Here is a 20,101-nt window from a genome sequence, read left to right as displayed (position 1 = left end):
CAAACTGCCCGCCCAAACTGCCCGCCCAAACTGCCCGCCCAAACTGCCCGCCCAAACTGCCCGCCCAAACTGCCCGCCCAAACTGCCCGCCCAAACTGCCCGCCCGCCAAACATAACATTTGATACGGTTCTTGTGGCCTATGCCATAACTAGCATATAGTGTTCTGTGGACATGTCCATTTTTCTCACACCATCAACTTTTGCTGTCGCGAACATAAAGTGATTTGTAATACAAAGGCAGGTTAATGTGGCAATGACGCAAAGGATTGACAAAATCGTATGAACTGCTCACTAAAGAATACCACAGCTGGCAAAATCCATCTCTCACAAGCCACAAGTGGCACAAAATAAGCTGGTTTTCTCTTTGAACTTTCCTACTTCTAAGGGCAGCAAGGATTTCAATGTACGTTAGAATTTACTATAAAGACTTGCGGTACCGGAGACCGGATATTTTAAAAGATTTGTAACATTGGAATATAAAGCTACGGTATCAGCTGAAAATGGTTTCCTCTGGTAGGTAAAACATAGGATTATTGTGTAAAAAGAAGACCCAAATATCCTACCATATCAGCAATGAATACAGAAGCTGTTGAAGTTTTGAAATATTATACCAGGTAGGAAGAAAGGCATTAGGTTGTAAAGGTCTCTCCATTGGGCAATGATTTAATACGTAGATGAAAGATTACCATGTATTATTGTTGACGTGAATGATTTCGAATATTGGAGCTTCAAAATGGAAAATTAACAGCTGTTAGTCATGTGGGATTAATGGGTTATACCACTCTACTTTCAGGACGGGGGGGGGGGGTTTAAGCCTGTATTGTGTTTTATGATTGCTGACAGTTTTAGACATCGCATTGTTACCAGCAAACAAATAAGGTCAATGACGTGAACCAGACATTTGTCACCATGGTAACTAGTGTTAATCATGTTGCAGTTTTGTAGCAGGAGGGATTTAGACTCCTTTCATCATACATGTGAAAGAATGTTTTTGAGTAAGAATTAACAGAGAAGACCAAATGCGAAGGTAAACATTATGCATCATATCCAGCTTGAGTAACTGTTTTTTTGGCATATTTTACTACCTGGATGTCTGACCTTCACAGACACATTATGCCTTTGCTTTGCAAATGTTACCTTAAAGTTTTTTGTTGTTTCTCTCTTGTGTTTACCACAGAACATTTAGGTTCCCAGTTGGAGCGGGGGTTGAGAAGAGTGACCAAGGAGACAGGCGTGCCTGTGAAGCTGGAGAGGATGGGGAAGCGGTCAGGACTGATCCGCGCTCGATTGCGAGGCTCGGGCGTGGCCAAGGGTCCGGTCATCACCTTCCTGGACGCTCATATTGAGTGTACCGAGGGCTGGGCAGAGCCTCTACTGGCAAGGATAGCAGAAGACAAGTATGTGTACTGTTATTCAATTTGTGTTTGCGATAGTAACAGTATGCCGTCTGAGAAAAATTTCACAGTTCTATATGTTCACAGTGGCAGCAGGTGCAGAAAAAAGAAAGTCTGACTCAGTGAATTTTTTGTTAATAGTTTGGAATCTCAGACTTGTTTTAGTCATTTTCATTTCATTAAATAATAATAATAAAATTCATTTTACCAAGAAATACACGCTTATATATTACAGCAAAACCCTGTTTTTCATGAGTTCCTCGGTACACCAACTTTAAAATACACAACTCATAAAACAAATGCAGGTCAATACTAATTGACATAACAATTACATAACTAATACATATAGATCGTTAACATCGTGCCTTTTTTGTGGTGCCTCTCAGTTTACTGTTGAATTCTGTTACTGTACTGCAATGTCTTTGTTCAACAGTCAGTTTATTCAGAGTGTCAGTCCATAATGCTATTACATGTAGTAAGTTACTTGTGTGTCGTATTACAGGAAGACCGTGGTGTGTCCGATCATTGATGTGATCAGTGACGACACGTTTGAGTACATGGCGGGATCAGACATGACCACAATTATGTATTACATGTATATGTATGTTTGGGACTACTGCATTGTAGATACAGTTCCCTGTAACTACATGTGTAGTGATTGACTGCTCTGTCGTATTACAGGAAGACCGTGGTGTGTCCCATCATTGATGTGATCAGTGACGACACGTTTGAGTACATGGCGGGATCAGACATGACGTACGGCGGCTTCAACTGGAAGCTGAACTTCAGGTGGTACCCCGTGCCGCAACGGGAGATGGACCGCAGAGGAGGGGACAGGACCATACCTCTCAGGTTAGGCACTACATCTTTGTAGTTGCTCTACAAACTTCAAACTAAGTACGTATTTTGAAAGGTATTTTCAGAAAAATATCTAACATCTTGTCTGCCCCTCTTCTTGGTGGTGGCGTCAGTGACGGCATTGGTTAGAGCGTTGGACTCGGAACCAAGAAGTCGCGGGTTCGATACTCACCGTGTCCCGAAGTTGTGCCCTTGGGAAAGGCACTTCACACGACTTCCCTTCCCTGTACGGTAGAGAGACGCCCACCGAGCCTCTAGGGCTAATTTGTCAAAATGTGTGCCAAAAACACACTACGGATTTGGTGCACCAATGTGCCAACATCTGCACATTTGCCACCGAGAGCCGTTAAATTTATTTCCTTTTTATTATTTGTCCAGAATTTTATTTCTATTATTTGACGCTAAACCGGATAGTGATTGAGTGAGTGTCCATCATCTTTAACACAGAGTAGACAAAAAGTTTTGAATTGTTTTGTATAAAGGTGTGATATTCCCTGTGTATAACTTTGTGTTTGATGTGATTTGGTGACAGAACTCCCACCATGGCAGGAGGCCTGTTTGCCATTGACAAGAGTTATTTTGAGGAGATCGGCACGTATGATTCCGGCATGGATATCTGGGGAGGAGAAAATCTGGAGATCTCATTCAGAGTAAGTCAGACATAAGCTAATACTGTAATCACTTTATGCACAATCAGTCATTTATGAAATACTTTGTTGTAACAAAATTTCGCGGTTTGAGAAAAACGGACAAAGTTCACGGTGGTGGCAGGTGCAGAAGTTCATATAATGTAGCTGAAAAATTACTTTCATTTAAGACAGTTATTGCTTTGAGTTGAAGAAGAAGGATACAAAGAACAAGAAAGATTAGATGAGAAAATATCATATTTTATATTTATTTATAGGAAATTAAAACTCTTACTAGTACTGGATAAATTACGGAGATAATTTCCGGACGTTTCAAGTGTCATCCACCACTCTTGCTTCAGCGTCACTAATGAACTAAGAGAACTCGTTAACACATATACATGTATGTATAATGGAAATACTGGTTGAACATGACAAGGACTCATAAAATGTGTAACTTGGATGTCTAACCTTCATCAATTGTATTTCATTTATGTTTGAATCTGTCTGTCTTGTATAGATATGGCAGTGTGGTGGGACGTTAGAAATCGTGACGTGACAGAAGAAGAAGGATACAAAGAGTGAGAAACATTAGACGAGAAAATATCATAATTTGATATTTATGTTTGAATCTGTCTTTCTTGCATAGATATGGCAGTGTGGTGGGACGTTAGAAATCGTGACGTGTTCGCATGTGGGCCACGTGTTCAGGAAGGCCACCCCCTACACGTTCCCTGGGGGGACCGGACAGATCATCAACAAGAACAACAGGAGGCTGGCCGAGGTCTGGATGGACAACTTCAAAGACTTCTTCTACATCATTTCTCCAGGTGAGCATCCTCAGATCTAGACATCATTCACTCACTCTCACTGTCCGGTTTATCGTCTGTTGTGCCTCGACTTCCGAGGGTTAGACGTGCTTGCACTGCAATACTGAGGCTTGATGGCAGCCCGCCACTTGCCTCTATCCTGTGGGTTAAAAAAAATTTACGGAAAGATAGAGTTTTCAAAGCAAATGATGTCATTACCTTCTCATAGTGTAGCCTAACAAACTCCTGATCTGCTTGAGGGAATTATTTGAATGAACTTCTTTTCCTCGATGCAGCCAAATTAAGTCCCACAAAATTGGGTCACAAATATTATATCATAATGGAAGTTTTCTCGCCAACCCTTAGATTTTTATCTTGCCTTCTTGCTAAATTTTCACCTTGAAATGTTCAAGAACCAAAGACATAAATCCACATAGCCCCTGGCCAGCTGATAGCTGATTCCTCTGCCCCCCTACTAGTACTTATTCAATGTCGTGTATAGTAAGCCTAAGCTCCCCTGAAAGGCGTCTAAGCTGGGCTTAGGGCACACATAGTACTGTCAAACCTACAGCCTGGAAGAAGACGGCTTTACATCGGGGGGTCGAAATTCATTTTTTGCTAAAGACTGTATCTAAATTTTTAAAAGTCATCTTGGCCTTTCATACTACGACTTTACTTCGTCTTCATGCATTCTGATCATAAAAAAGGTGACCTCTTTTACGAGATTGGCCAAAACTCATCAATAATGGAGCGTAATTTCCCCCGAATCCTGCAGATGTACAAATTGGTTAATCAGGCCACACCAATTTAATTTGTTGGTTCTCTGATTTTTTCAGAAAAAATATGAAGTGACAGGGCGAAAAAAAATAAAAATGAAAACAGCCTAGTCATATGCTGTTATAGCCCCAAATGCTACAATAGGAGCCATGAAGTTCACACAAAGGCTGGGCCAATATCAAAACAATAAATTTTGAACTTTTCATCAAACCACTGCATTGATAGATGGAAAAGCTGTAACAAGTAGGAAGAAAAGGACTTTCCTCAACTACTGGGGGCAAAATATTTGTGTTGATTAAGAACCATAATCTTTTTTTTTTGCAAATCATAAAAACGAAGAGGCGAATCCGAGAACCAACAAATTAAATTGGTGTGGCCTCAGGTTGTGATGTGGGATGTGGAGAGGAGCAGCTGTGATATTACGGCGCGCTCGTATCACGTACATATATCAGTTCCGCTGGACTTCCAGGCAAGTTGTAAAGCCGTCGTTGGCAACGCAGGGCTGGAAATACCGGGTTACGCGCCACAAAGTTCCTGCAATAATTATTTATTGACAGAAAAACTGGTGCTGGCTAGAGCCCTGATGTGAATCCAATTAATTGAATTGGTGCATCCTAAAGTTGTTGAAATGTTATGTTCAATACACACCACTACCTGTGGACTAGCCCCCTGCTGTAGTGATTGTACAACTGTGTGGCCCAAGGGCTACTGAACCAGAGATGGGTGCCACATGCATATGGTGTGGGAAAGAAAACTTTTTGGCGACGTCTCAGGGAGGAGCCTAATGGTACAGTATTGTGTGCAGTTTGCAAGAATTCTAGGAATGGTACAGGCATTTTGTCCACAGGAATGGAATGTCCACAGGCATGTCTCTGGCCCACATCTATACCCACATTCCTGGAAGCCTTTGGGAAGACATGTCTGCCCCGGCTGGCCATACTTTCTGTCTTCCTCAAAATCATAAAATGATGACAGTGCCATGCAGACAATAACCCTAACAGCAACCACCGTCGCCATGGCAATGTATGTTTTCATTGCCAGTCTTGTTAAGACTTTTTTTTAAGTTGTTGAAATGTTCTTTTCCCTGTAGGAGTTACGAAGGTGGATTATGGTGACGTGACAGGAAGGAAGGAGCTGAGAGACAAACTGAACTGTAAACCCTTCAAATGGTACCTGGAGAATATCTACCCAGACTCACAGATTCCTACTTCATATCACTCTTTAGGAGAGGTCAGTCTGTTTCTTTGTTTGTTTGTTTAATTAGAATAGAATCTCCATTAGTGTTACACAACTTTCATACTCATGTAAAACTCCATTATATTCGTGGTAGCAAAATTTTAAAGTAGATTTTCATTTAGCTGTTTACTAACTGTCATCACCAACATGTATGAAGTGTAAAATAAATAATGGCAAATTGAATTGTTCTGAATCGGTTCTTAGCATGATCCATACTTCTTAAATTCTGAATAGTGCTGGTAGAACTTGTATGGTGCAGGTAATTTTCAAACTCTCGCAAGATTACGTTTTGAAGTGATTGGTCATTAATTATCCTGATGAAGGCAACAGTGGTCGTTAAAAATTTAATCTCTGTGTAACCCTTGTGTTGGAATAAAGTTCAACATTTCGCTATAATTTGCAATGTTATATGGTGCAGGTAATTTCCAATGTTACTTGCACCAGTTACTGTATATACATGTACAAATGTACATGTATTATACAGTAAAACCTTATTTTGATCCCTGATATCCCAAGTGTCAGCCCTCAGGCATTGTCATGGATCACTGCTTATCAGTTAGTAGTAAGCAGAAAAGCTCCTGTTTAGAATGGGAAACAGCCAAAGATCACTGTATATAATCTAGCATCAACCTTGTGCCAGTGACTGGAATATAAATGGATATTTATAAATATCCATTTATAGGCCACACCAATTTAATTTGTTGGTTCTCGGATTTTTTCAGAAAAAATATGAAGCGACAAGGCGAAAAAAAAAACAGGTTTAGGCATCCTATTATAGGCTTAAATGCTACGGAATGAGCCATGAAGTCAACACAAAAGGCTGGGTTAAAATTTAAACATTGAATTTTGAACTTTTAATCAAACCACTGCAATGATAGCAGGGAAAACTGTAACAACTAGAAAGAAAAGGACTTTCCTCAACTGTTGGGGGCAAAACATGAGCATTTTTCAGTTGATTCAGGACCAGAATCAATTTTTTTTTGCAAATCAGAAAAAAACGAAGAGGCGAATCCGAGAACCAACAAATTAAATTGGTGTGGCCTTAGATAGATAGCAATTCGTCCTACAGTGTTCTATGACACTGCTGTTTCTTTGTATGCCTCAAAGTATACATTAATTTTGTAGTCCAAAAAATATCCTCTATGACTATCAGTTTTTGACACTGTAGACTACAAATGTATGATAGTATACGAGCCAATATACATGTATTTTATTTGTAATCTAGAAAATTATCTTTCCTCTAATATGATATAATTTTTGCCACTGACAACATTAGTCATTTTACCATTATTGAATGACATTTCTGTGGGGTTTCTGGCTTAGTGGTAGCGTGTTCGGCTCAGAACCAAGAGGTCCAGGGTTTGAATCCTATGCTGTCACTGATCTTGTTCCTTTTGAAAAGGCACTTTACATGACTTTCCTCACTTCACTCAGGTGAAAATGAGTACCTAGCTTCGGTTAGGGACGTCCCTTTAGATAGGACGTTAAATGGAGGCTTCACTTACGAAGTTATGACAATGATGACTAACAAGAATGACGTGTCTGCTTCTGTCCAGATTCGCAATATCGACAGTAACCAGTGCGTCGACAACATGGCGAGGAAAGAGAACGAGAAAGTCGGCATCTTCAGCTGCCACGGCATGGGCGGGAACCAGGTAGGTTGTCATGGTTACCTGTCGTCATGGTTACCTGTCGTCATGGTTACCTGTCGTCATGGTCACCTGTCTCCTTCCTACAATTAGCCTTCTTTCTGCGAAGGTAAACATTGGTTTTGCTCTGTTTCGTCTTCCTCATCTTCTTCTTTCCCAAACAATTGAGGTCAATGACCTGAACCAGACGTCTGTCACCATGGTAACTGGTGTTGGGTTACATCATGTTGCAATTTCATACATGCAGCAGGAGAGATTTAGACTACTGTATAAGTTGAGGTGGTGGGAGTCCTCCCTTATAATACATGTATCTTCCTAGGTCGTTCTCTAGGGTTTTGGCCTTCCCCATTCAATACTGCGTTATGCTTTGTTTTCTTTTTTCGTCTTGAATCAAAGCACTGTATACATGTACATTCTTTTCCCTTTCAGACTGTTCTTGTGACTTTTTTTTTCAAGCTTCTGACAGATTTCCACATCCAGAATATTTTCTCTTTGCTGCTCTGAAGTTACCTTGGACGCATTGTTAAATATGCACGCAAATTAATGTACAATGGCTCTATGCAAAGTGATTGAGAAATGAATAACCTCACCCCTATAGTCTATTATCACTTCTTTCACACTCATGTTTCATTTTTACAGTCCTCTCCTTACATTTAATCAGCTTGCTAATCATACATGCTTAGTAAGTCCACCATATATTTACAGTCGAAAGAATTATATCACTACTGAACTCATAAAATCCTGAAGTTATCAGCTGGCTTTCTGCCGAGCACATGGCTATAATTCAAGTGGCAGAGTATTTATTAGGCAGTAACGTCTATTCCATCAAGCATTGAACTCTTGTTTATAGATGGTGTCTTCCTGTATAATACATTAACTGTCTAAGTAATGTATTGGCCTCTGTACTAGTAACATTGTTTAGAGGGATCTTGTTACTTGAATAATAGGGAGAAAAGTACGGCCATTCTATCATTCTTGTTAACCTAAAAAATTCTGTGTATTACTCACTCACTCACTCACACACTCACTCACTCACTCACTCACTCACTCACTCACTCACTCACTCACACACTCACTGTCCGGTTTATCGTCTGTTGTTCCCCGTCTTCCGAGGGTTAGTCTGCCAGTATTACTTATAAAATATTAAGCAAGTTAATATGGGTTGGTGAGTTTCGAAGAAACAAATCTAAAATGCTTGGAAAAGCCCGCTTTCCTATAGGCCCAACCTACATGGTCAGGTCTTTCGAAATCTCTCTGTTCCATATGACACATTGTACATGTATGGGGCAGAGGGATTTTGAAAATCTGACTATTGTGATGATGATGTTGGTCTATCAAAACACACATTGTTACAGGAAGACAGTTGCCAAACGTAAAATTCAACTGTAAACTTTTGACGATGCGTGAAATGTTGCCTGGTCTGAAAATTGATTGCACACTGTAACAAAACAAACACCTTAGTGCACCCAAATTTGGAGCTGTGCACCCAATTTTTTTCTGTGGGTGCACTGGTGCACCAAAATATTTTGGGAGGTATTTTTGTACATATCAGATGTATAATAGTATACAGGATATTCTTGGCATCTAAGTGTCAGAAAAATAATAAAATCTTTGTTGTAGTACTTGTGTAAGATTTTGAAGTTAGCTCCCATTTCAGATTCAAGCTTAAAAGAGGAGCAGTATGATCTGTAATTAGGTTTTGTTGTACATGGTGTACCCAAAAATTTTTTGTGCACCTAATTGTTTAGGTTGGGTGCACCAGTGCACCTATTCCCAAAAATGAATTTCGAGCCCTGCCACAGCAAATGGTGTATGTTACACAATAACAGCCCAACTGTGGAGCAAAGAGGAGGATAAATCTAGTGTCGCCGTTCAGGTACATTTTTTTGTGTCTAGATCAATACACACTGAGGGAAAACAACAGTGTCCTTTATTTATGACCTGTTTTCACTACAGCAATATTGGATTTTATGCGACCATCTTATATTTGGAATACATAATATTATGATGCATGAAGCAGAAGTATGATTCACTGTTACAAGACTGAAATTCCTTGAACGATCAGTCAAAGTCATTTGTTCGGTTGCAGCTTCTATGTACATGTAGAGCAGAGACTGTATATTGCAGAGTTCTGCAATATTGCAGAATGTTAACATTTTGGTCTGCAATTTGGAAATACTTTCTGCAAAATACACACTTGAAAGTCCGGATCTAAACCCAAGGCACATACAAAATTGCATGTTGGCAAACATCTAATTCTAATTACCTGCAGTTTGAAATACTATGAAAATCATGCCAAAAATGTGCTAAGAAATGGCAGTAACATTAGGTGGATTTCCTTATCCAGAATATTGCTTGTTTTGTCACCCTAAAATTCAATTGAAAGCCTTTAAAATGTTACAAGCCTAAAGTGCAACAAAACCCCACCACCGCTGACACAAATGAAAGATAGAGGTTACGAGTCAGAAAACCCCATGGTGCAAATAAAAACAATGATAATAAATCTATGACATACACTCAGGGCTCTAAGCCAGCTAAATTTTTTTTCTTCGTTAGCCCAGGTTTGTGATCAGAACTGGGGGGAGAGTGCTTACAATCTAGGGAGTCTGGGGACAAATTCAGGATTTTCAAGCCCTTAAATTAAATAAAACACAATTTCCCACATTTTAAGAGACACATCATTGAGGTTGAGAGTGGTTGTTGGATGTTTTTATATTATCATCCATTTTGTCAATTTTGTCCAACAAGGTTGAAGGATTGGTTTAAAAATTTCCGTCACAGTCAGCACAAAGTTTCTGCGATTAACGGAAAAACGGGTGCTGGCAAGAGCCCTACCTAGATTATGTTCAAGAAAACCCCACCATCTCTGACACAAATGAGATGTAGAGGTTAGGACAGAAAACCCCTGGGTGCAAATAAACGCAGTGTTATAGATGACATCAGACTGTGTGGCAGCCTAGAGAGCCGAACTGATTACTCGCCGACTCCCTGCATTTGCCTGGAGGTGTAACTTATGAGGAAGAAAGAGCGAGGAAAGGTTAAATCGATAGGAAGAGGGGAAATAAGAGCTTAGTGCACTCGTGGAGCCATCAGTCACCAGGTCTCACATGCGATCCATTGTGACAGGTGGCTGCTCTTTAATTATGGAGGATTGTGTTGTTAAAGAAAGGTGTTACAAGAAAGGTATAACCCTTATCCTAATTGATATGATACATTTGTACTTCTATCTCGCTATGGTGAAAGGCGGCCAATGCAATGTTAGGGTGGCCAAACAAAAAATCTTCTGGATTAGGAAACCTCATGTCTGATTTTGCCATTTACTGCCATTTTTTCACATTTTCGTCTTTTGAAAATTTTGACATTCTACAATATTGCAGAACACTTTTATTTAAAAAAAAAAAAAGGATTTTTACCACAGTAATATATCTGTTCAATCAATCTAACACTTGACCCAGTGTTGCATGACTGGTGATTTCTAATAACGTACTTCATCATGCTGACTAGGACTAACACGATGTCCCAAGCTGATGTGCACGGAAGCGCAATATGCTCAGTAATCAATTTCCAGGCCATACGACAGTTCATGCATCTTCAACATTCAAATGCTTCAGGAAACTATTATGATATGCAGGGCTCCAAATTCATTTTTGGGAATAGGGGAACCCTTTTTTTGTGGTCCATATCATGAAATAAAATAAGTAGAATGTAGGAAAAAAATTTATTATGTTTCATTTCTAAAGAAAAGTACTACGACAATGATTTTATTATTTTCATGACACTTAAATGTTAACAATATGCTGTATACTAACTATACATTTAACATCTTTGCATACGTAAACCTATGAAAATATTTGGGTGCACTGGTGCACCAACAGAAATAAATTGGGTGCACAGCTCCAAATTTGAGTGCACTAAGGTGCACATGCAGGTGCACACATGTATTTCGAGCCCTGGTAACATACACCATTTACTTTGGAAACTAATTTCATGCTGGTTTGTATGCTGTTTCAGCACTGCTATCCATCTTAGCTCCCTTTGTGTCTCTCTTTCTGGCTGGTTTGCCTTCCTCGTCAGCCCATCTTTCTTGTCAATTTGTAGACTAGCGTAGCCGATAAATCTAACAGAGTAGACCAGTTTACCTTTCATGGATCGCAGGAGAACTGCTCATGCCCGTACCCATGGGGGTTGGAAGACCCCTCCACAAGGCTCAAAGGTCCACTTTTTATCTAAAGGTCCAAGATTTTTCTTTAAAAGATGGACTCATTTTAGCCTGTGTATACAAGCTCTCGGCTGGACGTTAATGACCCCCACCCCAAGAGCTTGTGGCAGAATAGCTGTAAGTCGGGCGGCCCGTTCCCTTTCCTGGAGTCACCAATAGGAAGCCAGTTTTAGGAATTAATGTGGGAACCGACCGGGCCATCACGTGGTACGGCGCCAGGCAGCCGGAGAAGGGCGGAGTACCGGGCGGGGACGAAAAATTTGATCGACTGCGGGTGGGAATTTCTCAGAAAAATGGCTGGGACTAGCCCGAAACCGAGTTTCTGTGCATTCTGGAGTCAGTGTGTGTGGACTTTGGGAGTCCCTGGCCCCTAGAGCCGCTTCAGGAAAATGCGATAAAATTTTTCGTTAAACAGAGAAACGACGTGTTTGCGTGTCTTCCTACCGGCTATGAGAAGACCGAGATCGTGAAACAGTGCAGAGCAAACGAAAACGGCGGGTTGACGACATTCTTGTGCTTTGTTGACGATGTTGACTCCTGTCAAATTATCGATACTTAATTGCTGGAATCTAAAATGTTACTGGGTTCTCCTAAGCGGGAGTTGTTTATTGTTTTGATCGGTAAAACGCAGGGTAAAATACGCTAGAAATTGATTACTTTGTGGGTAAAAGAAAACTCACGCCGAGGGCGAGGTCCACACTTCCGGGTTCATCGACGACAAAATGACTCAAAAAACGCTAACAATCCGCATAGAAGTATATAATTTCCCGACTGATTCTTGAAACTATGCATTTCTTCACTAGAATATCGATGTGTGGTTGTGGAAAATAGCATTTTAGCGCTTATATCGAAGAAAGAAAAGTTGTTTACACGCGCGTCGGCTCGGTCAATCTTCAATACCGTGGATGAGATTCTTTTCTCTCGGTGTGACTCCCATTTCCCACGAGGGAGTTCCAGAAACTTTGGAAAATAGAAACAGATTCGACTCGCGAGCGGGTGGCCGCGCCTTCCTCGGCCAAACTTCAATTTTGGGACATGAAAGGCGCGCCGACGTCCATCACTGGTTAGCGACCGACAGGCCCATAGCAACCATCTCTGTTGGGTGCCGCACCGTCTGAGGGCCGTTCGTGACGTTTGCATCTCATTAACCATATATGGCAGACCAGGGCCGTCGACACACCGCCAGCTTTACGCGTGCTTGACATCAAGCTTTTGGGGGGCGGCAACCTAGGGCGGCGGCCGCCAGGAGCGCGATTTAGTCAGGCTAGACTCATTTGTATCACCACCGAGGCGGGAATTGTAGAAAAACTGCTCAATTTGTCATTGAATAAAAAATTATGTCAGACTCTGATTTTTCCTTAAAAATCCTCAAAAATGCAGGAAATGCTATTTCAGAAGGACCTGGTTCAATTTTCAAAATTTCCTGGGACTCCTGAACCTCAGACCTTGGGAAGAACCCCCCCCCCCTTCAAAATCCTGGCTACGGACATGCTGCTTACGTCACGGGGGACATTTTGAATAGAGCGCCTTTCTAGAACCCGGAAGTTGCAACAGCGGCTTTTGTTTGTGATGTCCCCCCTGGCAGATCACAGCGATGGTCTGCATTCTGCTCTCAGATAACAGAATCGGCTATCTGGTGAAATTGGGTGGAAGGAAACAGGGGACAGCCATCCTTCAGCAAAGTATCCATAAGCTTTAGACTCCTAATGTACCAGCGCAGGTCTGGAACTTTCAGAAATTAAAGTTACCCACCTCGGGAAATCTGCCAGGGCGCAACACAAGCGAAAGCTGTTTTGTTTTTTGTTTTTTTTTGTATAATGTGCTATAGTGAGCAATACCCACTGATTGTACATACACATGATAAGAATACAGTTTAGTGGGCAATCAATGGCTCACAGCTGCCAAGTGTTCTCATTTACAATAAAGGAGGTGTCGATGGACTCTAATTTTGAAAGACTGCAGGCGGTTCTAGAACTGTTCTATTCAAATAGTCCCCCCTGTGATGTATGCAGTTTATGCGATCAGTGACAGGTAAACTGGTCTATTGTTACAGTAGTAACTGTAAAAATGCATGTATCAGCTACTGTATATCTAACTGGAACAAATGTTTGCAATTTTCATTTGAATTTTATTTTATTTCCAAGTCACCAAGAAGTCCTTTTTCTCTGACTGTTTATTTTGGTTTTATTTTTGTTTGCTTTTTTTGTCTAATTTTTCTGTAATGTTCATTTTTTCTTCTGTACTTTTTTTTACCAATTTTGTTTCATCAACCTACCTTCCCATTTGTTAATTTCTTTTGTAAAAGTGATCCAATCAGTCATCAAAACTCAATAACATGCAAAAACCAGTGCACTAATTACTAGTACTTGTATCGGCAATCTATATATAATGCATAACCACACACTACGTTACATAATCATCTAATATATATGCATTTTACATGATCGAGAAATGAACACGATTTAAACGAGAATTTCACAGCTTTTGCACAGCTTTTGCCTGCATTTTCATTTTAGAAATGCAAAGTTTTGATAACAATTCCCAACAGGAACTGATATGGAAACTTATTCGAGTTCTGTACCGTAAGAATTGTGAAAATGGTGCAGGAAAGAAGGGCTTCTTGTTGGCTGGCTAACACACTAACCGCGGTGGCCGCCTAACCCCCTCACATAGCCTCACTTCTCTGTCCCCCCCACAGATTGTAACAGAAGTAAAGTCCTCCCAGGTATGTGGTGTACCGTCCAGTTTTCTTTCTTTTTAACCCAAAGGTATGACATTCAAGGCTTTCTGCGACTATTCTAGAGAGAAAGAATCAACTATCAGCAAAATTTCCTTAGCCTGGGTACCATCCGGATTTTGGCTCTGCAACGCTTGAATAAAAAAACATGTTTTTTTTTCAGTGTTGCGGAGCCAAAATGTGGATGCTACCCAGGCTAAACATTTCCTTAATTCAGTGAAGATGTGGCCGTTTGGAAGTTTGATTTTAAATTAAAGGCATCCGAACTTGCAATTGCAAGATCTTATAATTGAATCAGTTTCGTAACTGCAATCATGACATACTAGTACCAATTTTTCAAATCATCAATAGAAAATAGATTAGAAACAGAGACTAATATACATTGAATAATGGCAGTTAGAAATGAATTGTTGGAAATCACTGCATGGTAGATTACTGTTGGATTTATTGAATTCAAGGTTGTGCTTGTTCAAACGTAACTGGGCCCAAGTCGGTCGTCAGCCTTTGAAGTTGAGCAGTTTAGGAGATGAGCACAGTCTTAAATATGCCAGAAGGACAGAAATCCATTTGAACGTGATTCGCAAGAGAGCAGTGTTACAGTGATTAGCAGTATGTCTTAGCCGTAGTGCTTTGGTCTGCTACTTTGGAACGTGTAACAAGTTTTCTTCTTTGTAAATAAGACTTAATTGTCCTGTAGTCAAACTTTTATTTCTGTTCATTTTCATCACAGAGTTTAGAGGTTTTGCTAATTGAATCATGGTAATTTATCGCTTTGATAGTTGAATACAAATTGAATATGAAAGGATTTGAAATTCCTAGTCAGCAAATGCTTTAACAGGTTTGAGAACAACTGCCAAATGATATAAACTTCTTGTACTCAGTGATTTTGCTTGATTGCATTCACTAATTCATTTTCTACTAATCAGTTACTAACCCATCTAACACTTTCTCTTCACAATGTACATTTTTGTAGCAGTAATTTAGACAAGAAAGATGGGCAGTTCATTTTATTTTATCATTGTTCTTGGTGGCAGCTTTTTTTATATTGCACAATGGTTTGTCCTACAATTCCAGTCTTTTTTTCAATTTAATCAAGAGTGAAATTCAAAATACATTGTACCAGTATGTGTAAGGGAGCTGCATCACATTTCATTCATCTCTCTGTTGAATGTGCTGTATGGAAATGTGTTGCTAATTTCCCAAAGATAACTGTGGCTCCACCAGCACGTCGGCAAAATGTACTGCACCTGTGTGAAACCAGTAATGTATTGTGCATAGCCCTTAAGCAGTACGTCTCATATAAGGTCGGTCGTATTTGTACATGTAAGGTTAACAGTCCATCTGTAGTTTCCAGTGTTATCAATGTCGGATGCCGGTTTGCAACAGGCAAAGTTCTGATGCAGCGTTGGCCAAAAAAACAAAAATAGTGAAAAATTGCGCAGGTGCAGTACGTTCTGCCGATGTGCTAGACTGTGTCTAAAGTGCTGAATTTGTTGTAGAGCGAATGTGGTGCTACAATGTATGTTTGCAGGTGTTCTCCTATACTAAAGCTTTATATGAGACGTTCTGCCAAAGTTCTATGGCAGGTGCAGTACATTATAGGTTGTGCTAGTCTAAAGTGCTGAATTGTTGAGCAAATGTGGTGCTATGTTTATTTTCAGGTGTTCTCCTATACAAAAGAGAAGGAGCTGAGAACAGATGACCTGTGCCTTGATGTCTCCAAACCCGGCGGACCAGTCATGCTCTTCAAGTGCCACCACCTCGGGGGGAACCAGCTCTGGGAATATGACGAAAAAGTAGGCGACTACTGCTTTTTATTTATTTATCTACATGCTGTGTACATGTACATGTACATGTGTATGTACAGTAGTGTACATGTACATGTATGACTTTGTGTGTTTGTATGTAATACTATATGACTGTTGTGGGGTCGTGTGGTGTAGCGGTAGAGTGTCCCACTCCGACTCAGAACCAAGAGGGTTCAAACCCTGCTATGCCACCGATCTTGTGTCCTTGGGAAAGACATTTTACACGACTTTCCTCACTTCGCTCAGGTGAAAATGAGTATTGTATTGTCCCCTGTGTTGGTGGCGGCATTAAGATAAGTTGAAAAAAACTTGAGTGTGTCCCCACCACATCTTGTGATTACATGTTTGGAATAATGTGTAAAAAAAGTTAAATAATGTAATTTCTTGAACCCTTACCCCAGATCCAGCTCCTGAAGCATGTGAACAGTAACCAGTGTCTGGACAAGCCCCACGCCGGGTCACCCCAGGAGCCCTCTATGCAGCCGTGTGATCCCGGCAAGACTTCACAGCACTGGCAGCTTACCAATGTGCACCTCCCCAGCCACAAGAGGAGATAGGACCGACATATACTACTTCTACTGTACCTTTCCCTGCAGAGGGAAATCATTTTGATATCAAATTTCTACTTCTCTGCTGCAGGTGTCTTAAAATGGTAACAAATTTGTGTTGATCACGAGGTTAGGCAGCAGAAAGGAGGTTAAAGTTTTCTTTAGACATTGGAAGAAAATGTAACAAATAATGCGTTCGATTTGAGTGGAAACAAAGACATACATTGTAGGATATAGTCACTGTGGTTTTCTTTTTACAAAACTGGACAGGTATAGACTCTCACCTGCTTACATTTTGATGCCTATCAGACACCTTCCTCAGGGCCTCAGAATCATACTGGATTACCACTGCTATACTGTATGTAGGTGGCGCTTTGGTAGCCAGAACACAAGCCCAAACATGGCTTAAAATTTGTATCCCCTCATCCCAGTTTATCACTGGGGTTAACTTTCTTATCCAAACCGCCTCCTTATACTCACTCACTCACTATCCAGTTTATCGTCTGTTGTTCCCCATCTTCCAAGGGTTAGACACGCTTGCACACTGATGCTGAGGCTTGATGGCAGCCCACCATCCTGTGGGTTGACATAATCATTATAATCCAATGGATTATCCTCTCTGTCTATTACCTTGGCCTCCTCCCAGTCTATTATTAATTTGTTAGAAGTTATAGTTTCTTCTTTTTTCTTTTTGAGAAAGATGTCTGACTGGTATTAGACAAAATGACACAATATAGTGAGAGTCTATACATGTATGGGTTGTGTAAAAAGAAAGCAACAATGTCCTATGTTTTGCCAATCGGATGGGACAATTTTCGGAAGGAAACTACGATAACTTACACCGTATGGTACACTTAATATATCACCAACATTTCCATAGCCTTTACATAATGTATTGTTGTATGAATGATCAACAATTGGTGACATGAAAACATGTAGATTTGAGTGAAAAGTTTTTATTTTAAATGTCAGTTGAGACATGCAGGTACGTGACATGTTCTGTCAACCATGTACATATTCTGGCTACATCTACATGTAGGGTAACTGTGAGATTCGAATTCCAATTGAAATTACATGTAGGTTGAATGTGAAAAAGAAAAGAATTGTATAGTAAGTCACAATATATATTTGACAAGCACTGTAATGCAAGATGGTATTTTATAATAACATTTCTACACAGAGTCTTTATAAAAAGCAATGTTCAGGCAACCAGACTGAAAACGTGTGCAGGGACTTACCTCTATATATTGTAGAGCTTTCTGTAGATACAAGAGCAATATATGATAGAAGCTTGTTGTTGCTGTAGGACCCCTAGCAGCTACTGTAAGAACTGCAGTAAAATCAGTGCAATGAATGGAACATTATTATGTAGAGAAAAATTATTGGGACAGAGTGAATAACCAAATATGGAAATGCTGGTTGGTAACGAACCATTTAGTGCCTTTTGCTGGTAGAGTTGTTGCCTTAGATGATATCTTCTAAAAAAAATATGCCTTTAATACTTTTGATATCAACCAGAATTGCATGCAAGTGGGTAGGTTTTAAAACTGCCCCCTAGCTTCAACTGAGGGAACTGCAGGTATATTGTGTTGGAGAATATTGTACTGTTCTGGCTAGAGATTGTATTGTTGGTTGTTCACACTCACAGATATGACAATGAGGCCTTGCTTTGAGATTTAAAAATTTAAAAGTGTAGGGTTGTGATCATTGCATGAGGACCTCTAGCAGCTATTATGGGAACTGCAGTAAAATGCAAGAATGAATGAAACTGCACAAGTTTCAGTGCCTTTTGACCAGTGTTAAGATCCACCTCAAACATTTCATGTAATACACATATATTTATGGTGTGAATCAAGTATGATGACAAGTTTCAACTTGATTGCTCAAGACACGATAACTTCATTGGTTAGTGGTATCTATTAACGGAAAAGCAAACTTTTAGTCTGATCACAAAGATGTGCCAAAAAAACAGTTACTCAAGCAACTGGATATGATTTTGGAAACAGTCAATTGCTTGAGTAACTGTTCTTTTTGGCATATCTTATTACCTGAATGTCTAATCTTCACCGATGTGATCACAAAGATATCTGTTGGGTTTGAGTTAAAAGCATCTCGGTTATTGTACATGCTTCTTAGAATGGGTTGGAACTTCTTGATATAATCATTGTGCAACATGAAAATGTACGGTCACATATCTGGTAGTCAGTTCGAGCTGTATACTCCAGAAAGTACAATGAAGATCTCTTCTTTTTGCACTTTTCCCAGACACCCCAAAATTTGAACCTGTTTTCTGACAACATTTTGGGAACAAAGAACGGAAAGGAACAACGTACTTCACAGAGGTCCAATGTATGTACTAAATGTGGTAAATTTTTGAACTTGTGTATATTTTGTTGTGTAAAATAATGACCGTTAAATATGCTTGACAATGTATAATGATTACCACAAATTATAATTCATATACTCGTACCCTTCTTAATTACACAATATTTGTAGAGTTTAAAATATGTATATTGATTATGTAGCCAACAAGTGGTAGGTTGCAAAATATATGTACTAGGCATTTTCTCTTGATTTTGCATGGAATAAAAAATTAAATGCATTTTGGCATCTGTACTTGATATTAGACAGAAATTGAGTAGTATATTTTGCTATCTGATGTATCCAGCTATCATGGCACATTGGGCAGAGTGATTCTGATCATTTTATTAGTAATAAAGTGCCTGGACTGGTGTAAATATTTTGAACCCCTTTTAAAAAAAAACCCAAAGTGAAGTAAATGAAATTATACGAGTAGTTCTCAAAATTTTGGCATGGGGCTTTGGCCACTAACACACCCCCACTATGCAATAGTAATGCATTGGATACATGCATATCTGTCCAATTCTATTGCTCAGTCTTTTCATCATTGTTTATTGTCATAACTTCACTGGGAAAAACAGTGTCCAAAACTCTCCAAAATGCCAAGCCTTCAATCTGTACGTGTGAAGCCATGATAGATGTATTATAACGTTACTAGTCTCTACCAGACTAAACTACGCTGGCCATATATAGGATAATATTTGCCAGGGGAGTTTGGCCGCCTTGTAGGTTTGACTGGTATACAGGAGGGAAAGAAACAACCTCCCCGTGGCCGGACACCCTTGGCCAATCTTCTTTTAGCCAAATTCTACGATCTGTATTCCCGTAGAAAGGCCTGGTGGACGCTAGATGTATACCAGTAGCACCTTTGATACCCCTCCCCACAAAATGGAAACTTAAAGTTTGCAAAAGTCTCTGCTTATGTGCCCTTTTCTGTATCTGCACTACATGTATTTTATCCAAGAAGACAATGGACTTTTTGGAAGTTCTCTATATGATTGTATAATTGTACTTCTCACGTTCTATTAATGCATGGAGGCAGAATTGTACACAATTCTACCTCCACGATTTAAGTAACA

General features: G+C 39.9%; 1 protein-coding gene across 3 annotated transcripts in view; it reads left to right on the top strand.

Moving 5' to 3' along the window:
• LOC109478092 (polypeptide N-acetylgalactosaminyltransferase 1-like) overlaps nucleotides 1-17,350 on the top strand; it is a 36,723-nt gene extending 19,373 nt beyond the window's left edge. For 2 of the 3 annotated variants that reach the window (XM_019779573.1, XM_019779575.1), the window contains 9 exons: nucleotides 1,178-1,397; nucleotides 2,076-2,246; nucleotides 2,785-2,902; nucleotides 3,528-3,708; nucleotides 5,555-5,694; nucleotides 7,257-7,355; nucleotides 14,267-14,293; nucleotides 15,967-16,101; nucleotides 16,515-17,350. In XM_019779573.1, coding sequence (XP_019635132.1) covers nucleotides 1,178-1,397; nucleotides 2,076-2,246; nucleotides 2,785-2,902; nucleotides 3,528-3,708; nucleotides 5,555-5,694; nucleotides 7,257-7,355; nucleotides 14,267-14,293; nucleotides 15,967-16,101; nucleotides 16,515-16,670 — 1,247 coding nt within the window. In that variant the 3' untranslated portion in view covers nucleotides 16,671-17,350. The remainder of the gene's footprint in view (nucleotides 1-1,177; nucleotides 1,398-2,075; nucleotides 2,247-2,784; nucleotides 2,903-3,527; nucleotides 3,709-5,554; nucleotides 5,695-7,256; nucleotides 7,356-14,266; nucleotides 14,294-15,966; nucleotides 16,102-16,514) is intronic. The other variant, XM_019779574.1, reaches the window with a different exon arrangement.
• The last annotated feature ends 2,751 nt before the right edge of the window (nucleotides 17,351-20,101 follow it).

Source organism: Branchiostoma belcheri, unplaced genomic scaffold (assembly GCF_001625305.1).
Source record: "Branchiostoma belcheri isolate BF01 breed outbred unplaced genomic scaffold, Haploidv18h27 scaffold42, whole genome shotgun sequence".
Classification (NCBI taxonomy): Eukaryota; Metazoa; Chordata; class Leptocardii; order Amphioxiformes; family Branchiostomatidae; genus Branchiostoma; species Branchiostoma belcheri.
This window is presented reverse-complemented; position numbering and strand designations above follow the sequence as displayed.